General features: G+C 43.1%; 2 protein-coding genes across 2 annotated transcripts in view; one reads left to right on the top strand and one right to left on the bottom strand.

Moving 5' to 3' along the window:
* On the bottom strand, window positions 1-11,596 carry ankrd52a (ankyrin repeat domain 52a; the record flags this gene model as incomplete). Its single annotated transcript, XM_080031227.1, has 29 exons — window positions 11,484-11,596; window positions 10,561-10,644; window positions 10,355-10,433; window positions 9,699-9,769; window positions 9,230-9,430; window positions 8,768-8,855; window positions 8,502-8,546; window positions 8,207-8,349; window positions 7,847-8,059; window positions 7,128-7,206; window positions 6,895-7,009; window positions 6,682-6,764; window positions 6,279-6,396; window positions 6,092-6,160; window positions 5,858-5,998; window positions 5,471-5,533; window positions 5,221-5,332; window positions 4,396-4,467; window positions 4,090-4,291; window positions 3,879-3,966; window positions 3,630-3,747; window positions 2,624-2,843; window positions 2,378-2,465; window positions 2,168-2,251; window positions 1,646-1,791; window positions 1,390-1,472; window positions 1,136-1,218; window positions 830-921; window positions 1-275 (listed from the first exon to the last, which is right to left on the bottom strand). The coding sequence occupies exons 1-29, from the start codon at window positions 11,508-11,510 to the stop codon at window positions 1-3; spliced, it is 3,282 nt and encodes a 1,093-aa protein (XP_079887353.1). The 5' UTR covers window positions 11,511-11,596.
* Window positions 11,597-12,466: 870 nt separating this feature from the next.
* Window positions 12,467-14,598, top strand: part of coq10a (coenzyme Q10A) — a 6,850-nt gene continuing 4,718 nt past the window's right edge. The window contains exons 1-3 of the mRNA XM_080031687.1: window positions 12,467-13,034; window positions 14,278-14,427; window positions 14,523-14,598. Of these exons, the coding sequence (XP_079887813.1) occupies window positions 12,907-13,034; window positions 14,278-14,427; window positions 14,523-14,598 (354 nt within the window). The 5' untranslated portion in view covers window positions 12,467-12,906. The remainder of the gene's footprint in view (window positions 13,035-14,277; window positions 14,428-14,522) is intronic.

The raw sequence follows: 14,598 nt of genomic DNA, 5'->3' as shown, positions 1-14,598 counted from the left end.
TCACTCAGACAGGCAGCCGTCCAGGCCCACCGGGGCTCCGTGGCGGTCTTTGACGTAGCCGTTGTGGAGGCCGTTGCTAGGCAGCGGGGCGCAGGTGGCGGTGATGCCGCAGTGCTTGAGCAGGTTGAGAGCCGGGGAGGGGGAGACACTGGGGGGGGAGCAGGAGCAGGAGGAGGGGTCCCGTCCAGAGGGGAAAGGCTTCATGGTGGACAGGATCAGAGCCAGGCAGTCAGCCACGTCTTTGTTAGGAGCACAGGCCAGGGCCGGGGTGTGGCCTGGGGGACAAGGAAATGGCATTAGTGCACATGTATGACTTGAACATGACGTGAATTACATTGAGCAAACTTGTTAGGTCTCCGAACAACATTTTTAATACAAACAATAGATCAGTGTATGTGTCAAAGGGGTCACTTGTATTGAAAGACAAGAAAGAAAGACAGAGAGCTGCGTGTATGGTTACGTCGTTTTGTGAAACCTCGCTTTTTAACAGTTACAGTCTGCCAAGTTGCTGCCCACGCATTGCGGTGTTCAATGACGCAGCAAAAGACAAAGAAAGATTACTCTAATCATTGACTTTTAGAGGGCGATTATAGTTTAAATAAATCACTGACTCCCCATATACCTTTATAAGAAGAGTATAATATGTCAATATGCTTTTTATAGCCTCTTAGTGGCCACAAACTTTATTTCCTGCAGGTTTTAATAATCAAGCTAAATGAAGAAGAGTCATTAACTGAGCAGCATTTTACACACAAAGGCCGGTGTCACAAAATCCAACTGACAAAACAAGAAGGAAATTAGGATATTGGAAGATGTGATAAGGCCTCACCTTCCTCATCCACGGCCAGCACAGTGGCTCCTCTGCTCAGCAGCGCCTGCACCACCGTGGCCAGGCCGTTACGCGCCGCAAGATGGAGGGGCCTGGGGTTGGATGAGAGAAGACATTTTAATATAGCCTTGTGTTAATTGACAAATAATGCAACTTCAATTAAACATTTGAAAAATATCCTGAACTTTGAATATAACATCCAGGTGAATTGTTCAGGAATTAACCATTTACAGAAAATCCAGATAAACAAATACATTCTCTGCTCTTGTTTTCATTAATAGCTTAGAAATGTAACTAGCGTCTCACATTTGCAGAGCACTGTTGGTGGCGTTGATGAGTGTTGGGCTGTGGATCTCCCCCAGGATCAGCAGGGCACACATCTCGTGAGCCTGGGGGACAAAATAAGAAGACAGTTGAGAAAATGCACGTCCTTTTGTCTATCTAAGAAAGGATACCTCGTAATACTGATATCATGATGTTAAAAATATGGCTTATAAAAGAGGAACTGTGCTTGCTTAAGGACTTGAATTGTTTCTAATAGACATAGTATTAAGGCTCACCTTGCTGCAGGCCAAGTGCAGGGCAGTGTTCTTGTTCTCATCCAGCAGTGTTAAGTCAGCCTTGGCCCGGTGAAGGAGGATGGCTGGTGGAAACAGAGACACAAAAGACTATTTATTTATTTCCTTAAACTAGAGATACTCTGATCTGACAATCACAGTCAAAGGAGAAGCACATCAAACGTCTTCAAGCCTCTAGTGTGACAAAGGGCTGTGTATTAAAATCCCACCAGAAAAACTACCAGTTCAGCAGACTTACCCACGGTGCCACTGTGTCCCTTGTCAGCAGCCACCATCAGAGCAGAGCGTCCTGTTTGATCCACGGTGTTGATCTCTGCCCCATGGCGAAGCACCAGCTGAAGGCCTGCCACGTCCTCAGCAAACGCAGCAGCATGCAGTGGGGTCCTAAGGGCCAAGATGGAAGGAGGAGGAAGACATTTATGCAACACTTAGAACTCTACAATGATGAAAAATACATTTTACAGTAGTTTACAGCTGGGGAATAGTTGAACTTTCCTTTTAATGGAGTACAGTATGACGTACTCCTTATGTAATTTTATTATCATGTTATCTTCTGCTGCTATGTCTATTTATCTATTGTATGATGCGTTGTTTTCTTCCAATGTTTGCAAACCAAATTGCCCTTCGGGGGAAAAAATGTATTACTGTTAGATCAAATTAAATCTTCTTTAGGGGTTGGGTAACATGCTTTCTTTCAGAGTGCCAGTTGTTCCCAAATAAACTACAGTAGTTAAGTCTTAAGTATTTTCTGCAGTCTCACCTTCCTTTGGCATCTCTGGTGTTAATCATGTGGACCCCAGCAGAATCCAGCAGCCTCTCCGCGGCTCCGCTGTGGCCATTCATCCTAAGACAAAGATGACAGAGTTCATAAAAGGGTAATCTTATTCCAAAATACACACTCTTGAGTATAAATGATTTGTTTAGACTGAGTAACACACAAGTCAAGATCATAAGGCAAGTGAATACTCACAGAGCACAGTGCAGGGGGGTGAAAGGGTTTCCCTCTTCATGGATAAATGTTTTGAATTCAAGTAAAACCTCCAAACAGTCTTCATGCCCTGAGAACAGACACACTCAGCATTACAGACAGCAGATGTTACTGTGATTCATGCTGATGACAGGTGTGTGTGTGTGTGTGTGTGTGTGTGTGTGTGTGTGTGTGTGTGTGTGTGTGTGTATGTGATAAGCCATTTCCACTCCATCAAACTGAGCAAACCTTTGTAAGCAGCCCAGTGTAATGGGGTGTATTGTTTGTTGTCCAGCAGTTTATCTTGGGCCTCTGTTGCCATGGCGGCCTGCACCAGACTGGCCAGCATCTCCGTGTGTCCCCTGGACGCGGCGTAGTGGAGCGGTGTGCGGCCCACCGCGTCCCGACACAGAGCAGAGGCTTTGTGCTCCAGCAGGGCCACAACACAGTCATCATGACCCAACACCGTCTGAGCAAGAGAGCAACAAGGGACCCAATGAGACAATGTGAACACACTGGGAAAATAACTTCTTCAAAAGGGTACAGTGTGTAATAATGTGTATTTTAGCATTATCTAGTGGTTGAGATTCTAGATTGCAACGCTCCCTTCATTGCCAACTGCTCCCGTTCAGATAATTTACAGAAGCCAGGGTGTCAAGGGGGGACTCAAGCCTTTCCACAATATGAAGTCATGAGTTGAATAAATAAGTGAATATATAGTATATAATTCCCCTTTATACACTGTACCTTTAAAGATTTCCTTTCACCTACTTATGTAATATATTCTACTGCAAGATCACAGCTGCATTAATTAGACCTAGGCTACTTTCCTGGAAAAGGATTTCTTGTTGAGAGATTAAAATGCTTTTAATCCAAGAGTAATACCTGACCAGGAAACTGGCCACCTACTGTGCCACTCTGCAGCTGCCACCGTTAACTCCTTCACAGATGACGCTAATAGAACTTTTAAATAGAGGCTTTAACCATCATTTCTTTCAGATCATATTTCACTTTTTTTGCTGACAGGGGAATGTGCCAACGCTGCTGGAGGAAGCTTAACTTTATCAGGAAAGTCCCCAGTTTGACTTTATTATACAAACGACTATATTATATTTGGTGGTGAGGATTAAGGTGAAACACTTGTCACAAGTATCAACGTTAACTTCTGCTCTATTAACTAACATGTACACCACCAATCTGTCTGTTGTGGTGCAGCTGATGCTCTGCTGCAGTACTGTGTGTGTTTGTGACCTACCCCTCTGTGCAAAGCTGTGCTGTCCCTCTTGTCCTTGGCGTCTGGCTGCGCGCTCTTCTCCAGCAGAAAGTGAACACAGTCTGTGTGACCTCCCAGAACGGCTAGCATCAGAGGAGTCCTATGGGGCAGAAGATGGGGTTTTAAAATCGCTGCAAGCTCATTGGTCAAACTGTTTTTTCTTTTGTTTAAAAAAAGAGAAGAAGCTGAATGTCAAACTGAAGCCATATTTTTAGAGAGAAAAAAACTCACTGGCCAAATTTGTCTGCAACATTGACAAGATCCCCCTCCTCCCCATAATTAATCATCATGCGCAGGCAGTCTGAGTGACCATTGGAAGCTGGAATGAAAAGAAGAAAGAAAGGATTAAAAGATATGTATGTATATTCTCCATATAAGATAAAAATCAACTCTATTCAGGGTTTTAATAATTCATGACATAATTCAGCATTGAGCAGTGCACCTGCAACATGAATGGGAGTCCACATGAGTCGGTTGTCGTTGAGGAGACAGGACGCCCCCTGAGCTAACAGAACCTCCACACAGCGAGCGAAGCCTTTCTGAGCCGCCAGGTAGAGCACAGAGCGGCCTGCAGCATCCTGCATGTCCACGTAGGCCGCCGTCTCCGTCAGCACACGCAGAGCCTGCCAGTGACCCTTATCCGCCTGGGGGGGGGCAAGGGGAGAGACGGTCAGGATATGGGTTGAAAATAGAGCCTGATCACTACTGGTGTCAATGCAGAAGGTTGGTTAAAATGTGAAACACTTACAGCAAGATGCAGTGGACTGACTGGAATACTGCTCTCTATATCTCCAAGTGCATTAAAGGACATCTCCAGAAGCTGAAAAATATGGTAGATTTACATTTTTTTTTACAAAGGAAAGAAGTTAAAATACAACACGATGCACGTTTAAATACCAATTAAAATCTATACCTGAAAAACTATCCTATTAACTAATCCTTTTGGATAAACAACATCTGTAGCTGTAGCAGGATTTTTTTTTTTAATTTGTATTTTTTTTTTTTTTTTTGTATATTTTTTGTATATTTTTTATTTTTTTATTTATTTATTATTGTCTTGGGTTTTGTTCTTAATTTCTTTGATTGTTTTGCAGTGTTTTTTTGTTTGTTTTTTTTTTCTCATTTATACATATTATGTTTTTTTTTTGTTTTTGTTTTTTTTTGTTTTTTTGTGTGTGTGCGCGCTTGTGTGCTGATCTGCTAATATTAATATGTAAATGTATTTTGGGTGTGGCTCTATATAAGCCTGTACAGGTTTCTGCCACACCCACACATGTATTTTTTAATTTTTTTTTACTACATGTTTTCTTAAATCTATTTTGTATGTGGAATAAAATAAACATAAACAAAATAAACATAAACATAAACACATAATGAATAAACATGTTGACCTGAGCAAACCCTACTTCTACCATGGACCACATTTGTGACATCTGCATGAGTGGAATATGTTGTACGAGTGTGTGTAACGTGTGACATTTTTGAAATATCACTACTGCACGTACCAATTAGGACATGAGACAATGGCTGCAGTTTAACGAGGCACTTAATTTCAGATTTCAGAAAAACTCACCAACTCCAGGTTCTGTTTGTTGCCGTGGTAAGCTGCATAGTGAACAGCGCTGTAACCCTTTGAGTTGACCATGGATGGATCAGCGCCGTTGTCCAAGAGATGCTCCAGGCAGCTGGTATGAAGACAGACCACAGTAAGAGTACAGCGGTGATAAAGAGCAGCAGTGTGGTGTGTCAGTCTATTGATTGAGTTGCATTAGTCGTGGTCGGATGCAGGAGAGGAAAGATGAGGGGGGGGGGGAAACACTCACAAGTACGACTCCTTGGCCCCATCCTCATCGTTCTGATGGTTCCCAGAAAAATGACGATCAACTCTGAAATAAAGGAGGAAAGGATTTGACTCAATAGACATCAACATAGACATCACTGCAAAACTACAGATGTATTGCTGTATTAACACTGATCGTGCTGAATAAGTAACATAAGGTAGTAATGAGAAAACTAACAGCTGAGAGACGGTAAAGTTTTGTTTGTTAACCAACTGTTGTGAATTTCGTAATCCACCTGCCAATTTGTCACTTTTACCAGTGAATCAGCTGCCTTTCAGCCACACTTGAACAGTTTGGTGGTTTGTTTCGTGTTGCTTCTGGTGTTATTTATGGGAACACAGAACAAAAGAAGAGAGAGTTTGTCCCAACCTGCTGAAGGCTTGTGAGGCTGCAGAGTAGTGCAGGGGAGTGCAGCCCGTCTGGTCGGGCTCGTTGACCTCAGCGCCAGCGCTCACCAGAGTCACAGTGCACTGGTACCTCCCATTAGCAGCCGCATAGTGCAACGGTGTCCTAAAGGAAGACAATACAGACAGGATTTTGGTGTCCAAAAACTGTTACAGCATCAGCAAAAACAGACATCTTACAAGGATGAGCGGAACCCACCTTCCCATTATGTCCCTCTTATTCAAGTCGGTGCCGCTACTTAAGAGCAAGTTCAGACATTCAACATTTCTGTGAAGAAAAACGACCACATGAAGGAAAATGTTGTTAGCGTTTCAGATGGCATATGATACAGGAACATTTTGAGTAGTTTTAATATTGCAGTGACGGAGCAGATTTAGCCTCTCACCCTCCAGAGGCAGCAGCGTGTAGACAGGTCCTCCCAAAGTTGTCAGGGGTGTTTATGTCAAACCCAGCCGACAGCACGTGCTCCTTACTCATAGATGAAACTATACTATACAGCTGACCTGCAAGGTGATGGAGACACAGCAGGCGGTTACAGCTATGTCCATGTGTATGTAAACAGATACAGAAGATTTAAAGGTCACATATTATGCTAATTTTCAGGTTCAACATTTTAATTTGGGTTTTTGCTAGAAACTGTTTTCATGGTGTAGGGTCCAAAAAATACTTTATATTTCTCAAAGTGCCATTGGTAATTCACCTCTTTAAGCTACGCTCCGCCTTCCAAAAAGCCCAGTCTAAAAATAGTCAGAAAAAAATGCATTTTGCGTAATGTAACAAAGACAAACCTGAGGAGAGTAACTTGCGACAACAGTCTGAGAACCCGTACAGCACAGCTAAGTGCAAGGGGAACATTCCATTGATCCCACGTCTGCAAACGGCAAAAATACAGAGCAACATGTCAGCAAACATTAACCACGTATCAACCCAACTGTCTTATAGCATGACCTTGCGCAGTGATTATAAACATCTGTAAAATGACTGAAGGCTTTCTTTGATACCTGGCCGTGTCTGCTCCGTTGGTCATCAGGGTGCTGATCAGCAGTTCGTGACCGTACTTAGCAGCAACGTGGAGAGGAGTATTGCCGTACTTGTCCACACAATCAATTTCCCCACCTGATAGGAAGGAAAAGGAAGAGGGAGTTAATCAAAAGGTTGTTGGGAGGAGAGGGAGAAAAGCCTAATCCAATATTCTTTTCTCACAGAATCATTCGGAAAGAACAATCAGCGTTACCGTTTTGGATTAGGATCTGAGAGCGTGTGAAGCGTCCGTGAATGGCTGCCATGTGCAAGGGGCTCTTCCCTTTAATACTCTGTGGAAGAAAACAAAACAAAAGAGAAAGTCAATTCTGATGAATCCATCTTGAGTGTTGTTCAGTGATCATTACAATAGAATCACAATATACAGGTCAATAAGAAACAACTACATTTGACATGTGTTTCTGTCCGTTACAGAAGCTAATAACTAGTGTCCAGTCTTACTCCCTGATACAATTTCAAATTAGTATACATTTGAAATGATTTTAAGCGATAAAAAGAGGAAGTACCAATCCCTTTCCAAACATACAATGGAAATGTTTGGCAGCTAAATTCTAAATACCAAGTACAGTATAAGGGTGTGCCTTGGTAGTCGAGTGGTTACAGCGCATGACACATAATGGCAACATTTATCACAGGTCATTCCCCCCTCTCTCTCCCGATGTTTCCTGACTTCCATTACACTGCCCATTCAAAGCAAACATGCACCAAAAATATCTTTAATAAAAATAACGTGTATTATTTTCATATCGGTTGATGTAATGATTTTGTACCACAGCTACAATCCCACACACACACATACACACCCAGGGTTTCCCACAGCGCATTATAGTTAAGGCGGCCCCCTGGACAAAGCATCCCGCCTGCCTAAACTATTGATGCTGCCCGCCCTCCCAGCTTTGACTCTTTTCATACCTGCTGGTTGACATCTGCCCCATTGTTGACCAGCAACTCCAGACAGAGGGCCCCGTTGGTGGAGACGGCGGCCAGGTGCAGAGGGGTGTAGCCGCACTTGTTGGGCTGGTTAACGTTAGCTCCATGGTTCACCAGCTCGGTCGCCACAGCCTCCTGCCCCATGTAGCAGGCCACGTGGAGCGGAGTGTTTCCAAAGCCGTTGGGCTCGTCAATCTAATTAGAAAAACACCACAAAACATGACACAAGATGATGATCTGATCAGACTAGGGCCTGAAAAGAAGGATAATTGGCAATATCAAATCAAGTGTCAGTAATAGACAACAGCTTGATTAAAAAAAGAAAATAAATTATTCCCTCACCTCTGACCCCATCCTCAGCAGGTACTTTACAATTTCGAGGTGACCACTTGCAGCAGCAGCGTGGAGAGGTGTGTAGCCCTGCTTGTCCTTGCAGCTCTTGTCTGCACTGCGCGACACCAGCAGCTTCACAATCTCCAGATATCCTGCAGGGAGACACAAGAGAAGAGGGAGAAAACAATGTCAGAATGAGCTCGAGCGTAAATTCAAGTCCAATTTTGCCAAGCAATAATGGCCACAAAAGCCCCTTTTACACACTGCCCGTGTAAGGCGTAACATATCGTTCCGGTAATCTTACTATGTCGGAGGTAGTAAGATTCCCGTAACATTCCCGGATCGCTATCTGTGTAAAAGGGCCAAAAAAAAAGAGATTTAAGGAAATGACACCCAACCATTGATCGTGATTGTTGTGTCTTTTAGTCCCAAATTTTGACACAAGGACTTGATCAAGTTATTGCTTCTTATTATAGGTTAGCTGGCCCTGAACAACAGGAGCTTTTAATGCTCTATGGTAATTAAATTATTTTGCTGATCAGCATTGGCGGCAAAGTGAAAGGTGTTTACCCAAGTAAGCAGCACAATGGATGGGCTGTCTCTCCTTCTTATCGATGGCACTCAGGTTGGCCCCTTTGTTCAGCAGCAGCTTCACCATCTGCAAGACAAAGACGAAAAACAATGCAGAAGAACAGGCTCTCAGCATCTTTTCAATGATTTAACCTTAATTAAAAAGGTGTAGTACGCGATTCTGGATCAGTGAATATCACCTCACGATCCGCTACCTGATCGTACTGTGAGTGCGCTGAAGAAAAAAAATCCAGTGTTAATACTCAGCCTAGGCTCTATAAAAACGGGCATGTTGTTAGCGACGGTGGGCCCCCTTTGTTCACATACCAGTTTACAGAGCCTAGGATGTGTATTAAAACCAGATACTCACTGAATTTGACAAAACGTAATTTGAAAACAAGCATTCTCCAGAATCGCTGACTCCCCCTTTAAAGGGAGGCTGCACAATAAGACAAGTCTGACCTCCTGGAAGCCGCTCTGCACGGCGTGGTGCAGGGCCGTCCTGCCGCTGCGGTCGGCCATGTTCAGGTTGCTCAGCTGGGTCAGCAGGGTCTCGGCGCAGCGCGAGGCCCGGTTGGCGGCGGCAACGTGCAGCGGCGTCTGCCAGGACTTGTCTCGTGCGTTGGCCTCTGCTCCGCGCCTCAGCAGCAGAGCCACTGCCCTCTGGGGGGGGGGGGGGGGGAGGGGGGAAGAGAGAGAGAGAGAGAGAGAGAGAGAGAGAGAGAGAGAGTGAGAGTGTGAGAGAGAGGAGCAATGGGCTTAAAGCAAATATATCATATCTGCAGTTTCCTTTTAGTCGGCAAAATATTTTGGCACACAGATCTGAATGAGTTTTATGATCACATAATAAAAGGAAGAGGATTAAGTCATCTAACTGAGAGATAATTAGACTCTTTGAAATGGCAAAAGGCAAGTGAATTTTATTCCTTACTTCGTTCCTGCAAGCAGCCGCCCTGTGCAACGGGGTCAACCATATGTGGTCTTTAGCATTTACAGTGGCACCTGGCAAAGGAAGAGAAACATTATTTTTTTAAACGGGTCACAGAGATGTCAGAGGTGGGAAGAGCAATACAGCTGCAAAGGGAGCTGACTACGAGGTGGTGCATGAGGATAAAGTGTGCACAGAATTTCACAAACACAACAAGAGACAGTGGGTGCCTTCCAATACCCATACTTCCCTGCTACTTAGTAAAAAAAAGATTTAGGATGTCCTAATACATGTGGACCCATGCAGAATGCTGGAAATATCCCGGAGGCCCTACTACATCCGGTCGTAACTTTTGGTGTGGAAATTGGTATGCTTTTCTGGAGATTCTAACCCACTGTGCAGTGGAAGTTACGTCATATCTACTCAGTCTCAGAGAGAAAATAACCAGAGATGCGACGGATATATAAGCAAGAGGCAAGTTTAAGGCACAATGTTGTGATCAAATAAATAAGGAAAAGTATGTCACAATTGCGTGCATTGTACTGCATGCCAACTTTTTAAAGGAAGAGAATGCGATTAGGAACGCAGGGCAAATTCACACAGTCACATATAATAATATTGTATACTATACAATTATAGCATTCTGCTGGCTATCTCACCTGATTCAATGAGGAGGTCCATTATATGGACGTCCCCCACACAGGCAGCAGCATGAAGTGGCGTACGGCGCTCGTGGTCCTGAGGGACAGAAACATATGATCATTTAAAGGAGGAATATGACACTTAATATCCATATTTGTCAGCTGTCACAAAATCCTGCATGGTATTTTGCATTGCAACTTAACGTGCATCATAACATACATACCAGTGCATTGACATCCTCCTTTTTGTGCAATAATTGTTGAACTTCTTCAGCATTACGATTGAAGATGGCCTGGACCAGAGGAGGCTGCAATGCAGAAATGGATGCAAAGTAAGTCATGCTATTAAAAAACAATCAAAGGGTTTCTTATAAGGATTTATTTAATTGTATTATTTTGTCATGCATAAACAATATGCATGACACCATTACTGAAACAAAGAGACCAGAAACCAAAAGTAGATGCTTGACATACTAAGAAAATACACCATCCTCCTGACGTTTCTTCCAGGCTTTCGCAACAAAATAGGCCAACTTGTAAACATTGCAAATAAACAACCATTCCATCCCGTCATCATCAGTGCTGCAAAACATTTCAGGATAATGAACAAAAAAAAGTATTCTCAGCTCAACATAGAAGGGCTTATAATTACGTTAACGCTGATCCGTGTGACGCTTCGGCTGTTTCCATAGCACTATGACTTCTCTCTAGGCAGGTTAAATGTTGGTTATAGCCATTAACTATTCACTGCAATGGTTGAATGTGCTACCGGGATGTTGATGTTAAAATGTAGCATTCAGAGCGTTAACTGTAGCGTAAAGTTATCGAATATGATTCTTGTTTCCTTCCAGCAAATACCCTGAATGAGGCCTTCAGGCCCTTGTCTCGGTACATAGCAGGGCCTACACAAGAGCAGCTACAACATATTATATGTGTGTTAACGCCAAGCATCTCCAAACACAGAACGGTGTTATATTATTATTGAAATATCCATTAAAATAACCATGCACCAGCAAGAGGACAAAATGAAAACAAGCCGTTCCGCAGATAAGACGTAGTTTGCTATGTTGCGCACAAGAGCAGGTTTTTCTTCCCAGCAACTAGACTGCGCCACACAGCAGCGTTACCACGGAGCGCTTTCTCTCACCTGGTCTACAATGTTGAGTACTCCCATCTCCCAAACTCAGCCCGGACGGAGCTCCTTCATGAGGATAAAACTTCGAGGTATATGGCGGTGCGCTACTGTATCCACCGTTTCAGACTACACCCATTGCTGTTTGCGAGCAGAAATGCGGTCTCGATCTGTCACTGTTGTTGTCTGTATCCTCTGTCTGCTCTGACGACGCAGGCTACGACTGTGCTGGTCCGCCTACAGGCGTGGCGGTCTGTTCTGGTTTTGCCATTTCGGGGTGAATTGGCGCCACCTTGCGGCAGAAATACAGTAAGCCTTTGTACGAGGTCAACAGGGACATAGGGATTGAGAACAACTAGCCTATTAATACAAGTTATGAAACCGATGTAATTGAGCAAAGTTCAGGCCAAAGAGAGCAGTGCAGTCCAATACAAAACAAATGTATAGTGACAGGGCATTTAATTTAACTCAAAGTTGTCATGTTTTTTTTTTCCTTTTTCTTATTTTTAACAGACCCCAGAATTACTTTTTAACATAAACGGGTAAACGTGTAACTAAAATCTTTAAATAAATTAAATGAGACCATTGGTATGGCCTCGGATTTCTAAATAAAATCATTAAAATTTCAAATGAATGTCTTTCATTAGTAAGTAGGTTCCTCCTACCATATTTCCTAAAGTGGCTGCTACAGTTTACACCCTGCTATTTTATTTTTATTTTTAAATATTTCTTGAAAGTATATGCAGAGACAAAGCACACACGTCGTCTTTTTTAACATTAAACTTCACATTTTTAAATAACTAAATAAAATTATGCAGTTATCTTGTGTTTTAAAAAATAAAACAATTAAATCTGTTAAACATCTATTAACCTCCAACCCACTAGGGGGCAGCATTTCGCCTTGGAGCCGTTGGGCTAAACCCTATGACCCTAAACCGAACCGAAAGACAGACGGACAGAAGATAGGAACAGTTTGTCCCACCCACCGGCTTTTTAGCTGCAGAAGGTCGTCGGCGGTTTGCGGTAGTTTTAACCATTTTTTTAAAATAGAATAAAAACCAATCTGTATAATTTAACACAGTTTGGAGTGTTGGGCTCGAAACCGGTGAAAATAAGAGGAGCGCGGCGGATTGTCGCGTTGAGGTCGGACTCGTTATGAAACGTTAGCTAACGTTAGCAGCTGACCAGCCGTAACTAACGTTGGTTACGCTGACAACAAGACTGACATAGAAACTATACTCTGTTGAAGTGAAGGTAGCCAAAGAAGACAGTAAATGCGGCTTATTCTGACAAGTTGGATTTAATACAAGTGATACATCCGCACGGAAGCAAGCGTGACTGGGACCTTGACGCCCATAGCCAGGTCTTGTACCACAGACTGCGGGCACATCCTCTCCAAACCCCGGTACTACCCTCCTCTACCTGAGTGGCTGCTTTGATGGCAGCCACCGCCGGAGCCCGGAGGATGCCCATGGGCGTGCGGACATTCAGTGACTTCCTCCAGGTCGCCACGGTGGGCTCCCCGGCTCGCGTGTGTCGCCCAGCGTTCCAGAGAGGATGCATCAGGTGAGCCTAGCTGGTATTATACAGACACACACACACACGCAGCCCAGGGTTCGTTATATTCTAAAATCTAATAACATGAAGTTGAACGGTCTTTAAATTCTTGACATTATTATTAGTTACTTTATAAAGTTGCTTTACATTCTCTCTCGGGAAAATGTTTTCTTATCACGCTGTTACAAAACAGACACAGAATCATATATCATGTTCAATGTGATTCCATAAATATTTCTTTTGCGATCAATTGAAGGAATCCATTTTCTTCCATATCACTTCTTGCCAGTATGGACGTGAACATGTCTTCATACATTTTTATTCATAATGGTCTACAAAGGTTTTAGAAAGTCTTGAATTTTAACTTTTTGAAGCTGCAGCTTGTCCTTGATTTGATTTGGTTGAAATGTATTTCAAACACGTAAAAGAAAACAAAGGTTCATTCAGGAAATAATGATATTACACAAAATAGAAAGCATGAGACACATGACAGACCAAAGTAGGTCAAATGACACATGTCCTGACTCCTGATTATGAAGCGACTGACACATTATTGTTTCTTTTTAATCAAACAGTGGTAAGGATACATCTATGTTTTTCTGGTAGAAATGGTGACATTCTAGTCTAGACTTGATTGCTCATAAATGAACCTACAGCTTAGGGATGGACCAACATTGTCTTTGTTATGTGATGACTGACAACAAGCATTTGAACAACAACAGTCATTAGTGATTGGCTCCAAACAAATAGTTTGAACAAGGTTTGGTTATAAAACGTTAGGTGACCTTGGCAACATGCCTGCATTTTTGGGGGAAAACAACAAACCACCTTATTTAATCAATTTACATACAATGCCGAGTCAGAAACCATGTGAGGAGAGCACAACAGCTTAGTTGAAATCCAGACAACATAACAGACTTTGTCTATGGCCTTTTGAAACATATGTTAGCTGCTAGTCATTGCAATTGTATAGATTTCACAGGTTACCTACTGGAAAACGTATCGCCTAGTGGTGCAATAAGCCGGGCTGGGGTCACATTACATAGCTTTTTGCTATTTGCACAAGAGGCCTTTCTCAGAAAATACCAGTAGAACGCTTACAACACACAGCCCTTCTACTCCCTCCTGGGCCAGGGCTTTTTGTGCACTCATTAGCAACTGGAACGTAGTGGGCCCTTTTTTGTGCCTGCAGCAGGTTGCACTTACTCTTTCCAGAATGAAGCTCACAGGACATTTCCTCTCTACCTTTTAGGCACCTGTCGTCATGTGGCATTTTGATGATAAGAACTCCCAGAGTGCTTTGCCTTCACGAGTTGGACACAATGGCAGCTCTTCCTCAAAGCAGAAACTTCATCAGTCTTACCAACAAAAGGAAGGAGTACTCCGAGCGTAGGATACTTGGGTAATTTTCCACTGCTATTAAGTAATAATGATATCTCTTCAGGTGTTTTTTAAAAACATATGATTTGCTTAACCTTACTGTGTTTGCTGCCATAGGTTTTCTATGCAGGAAATGTACGACGTGGTGGCCAATGTTGACGACTACAAGCACTTTGTTCCCTGGTGTAAGAAG

This window comes from Ammodytes marinus (genome assembly GCF_949987685.1).
Source record: "Ammodytes marinus genome assembly, chromosome: 7".
NCBI lineage: Eukaryota > Metazoa > Chordata > Actinopteri > Uranoscopiformes > Ammodytidae > Ammodytes > Ammodytes marinus.
This window is presented reverse-complemented; position numbering and strand designations above follow the sequence as displayed.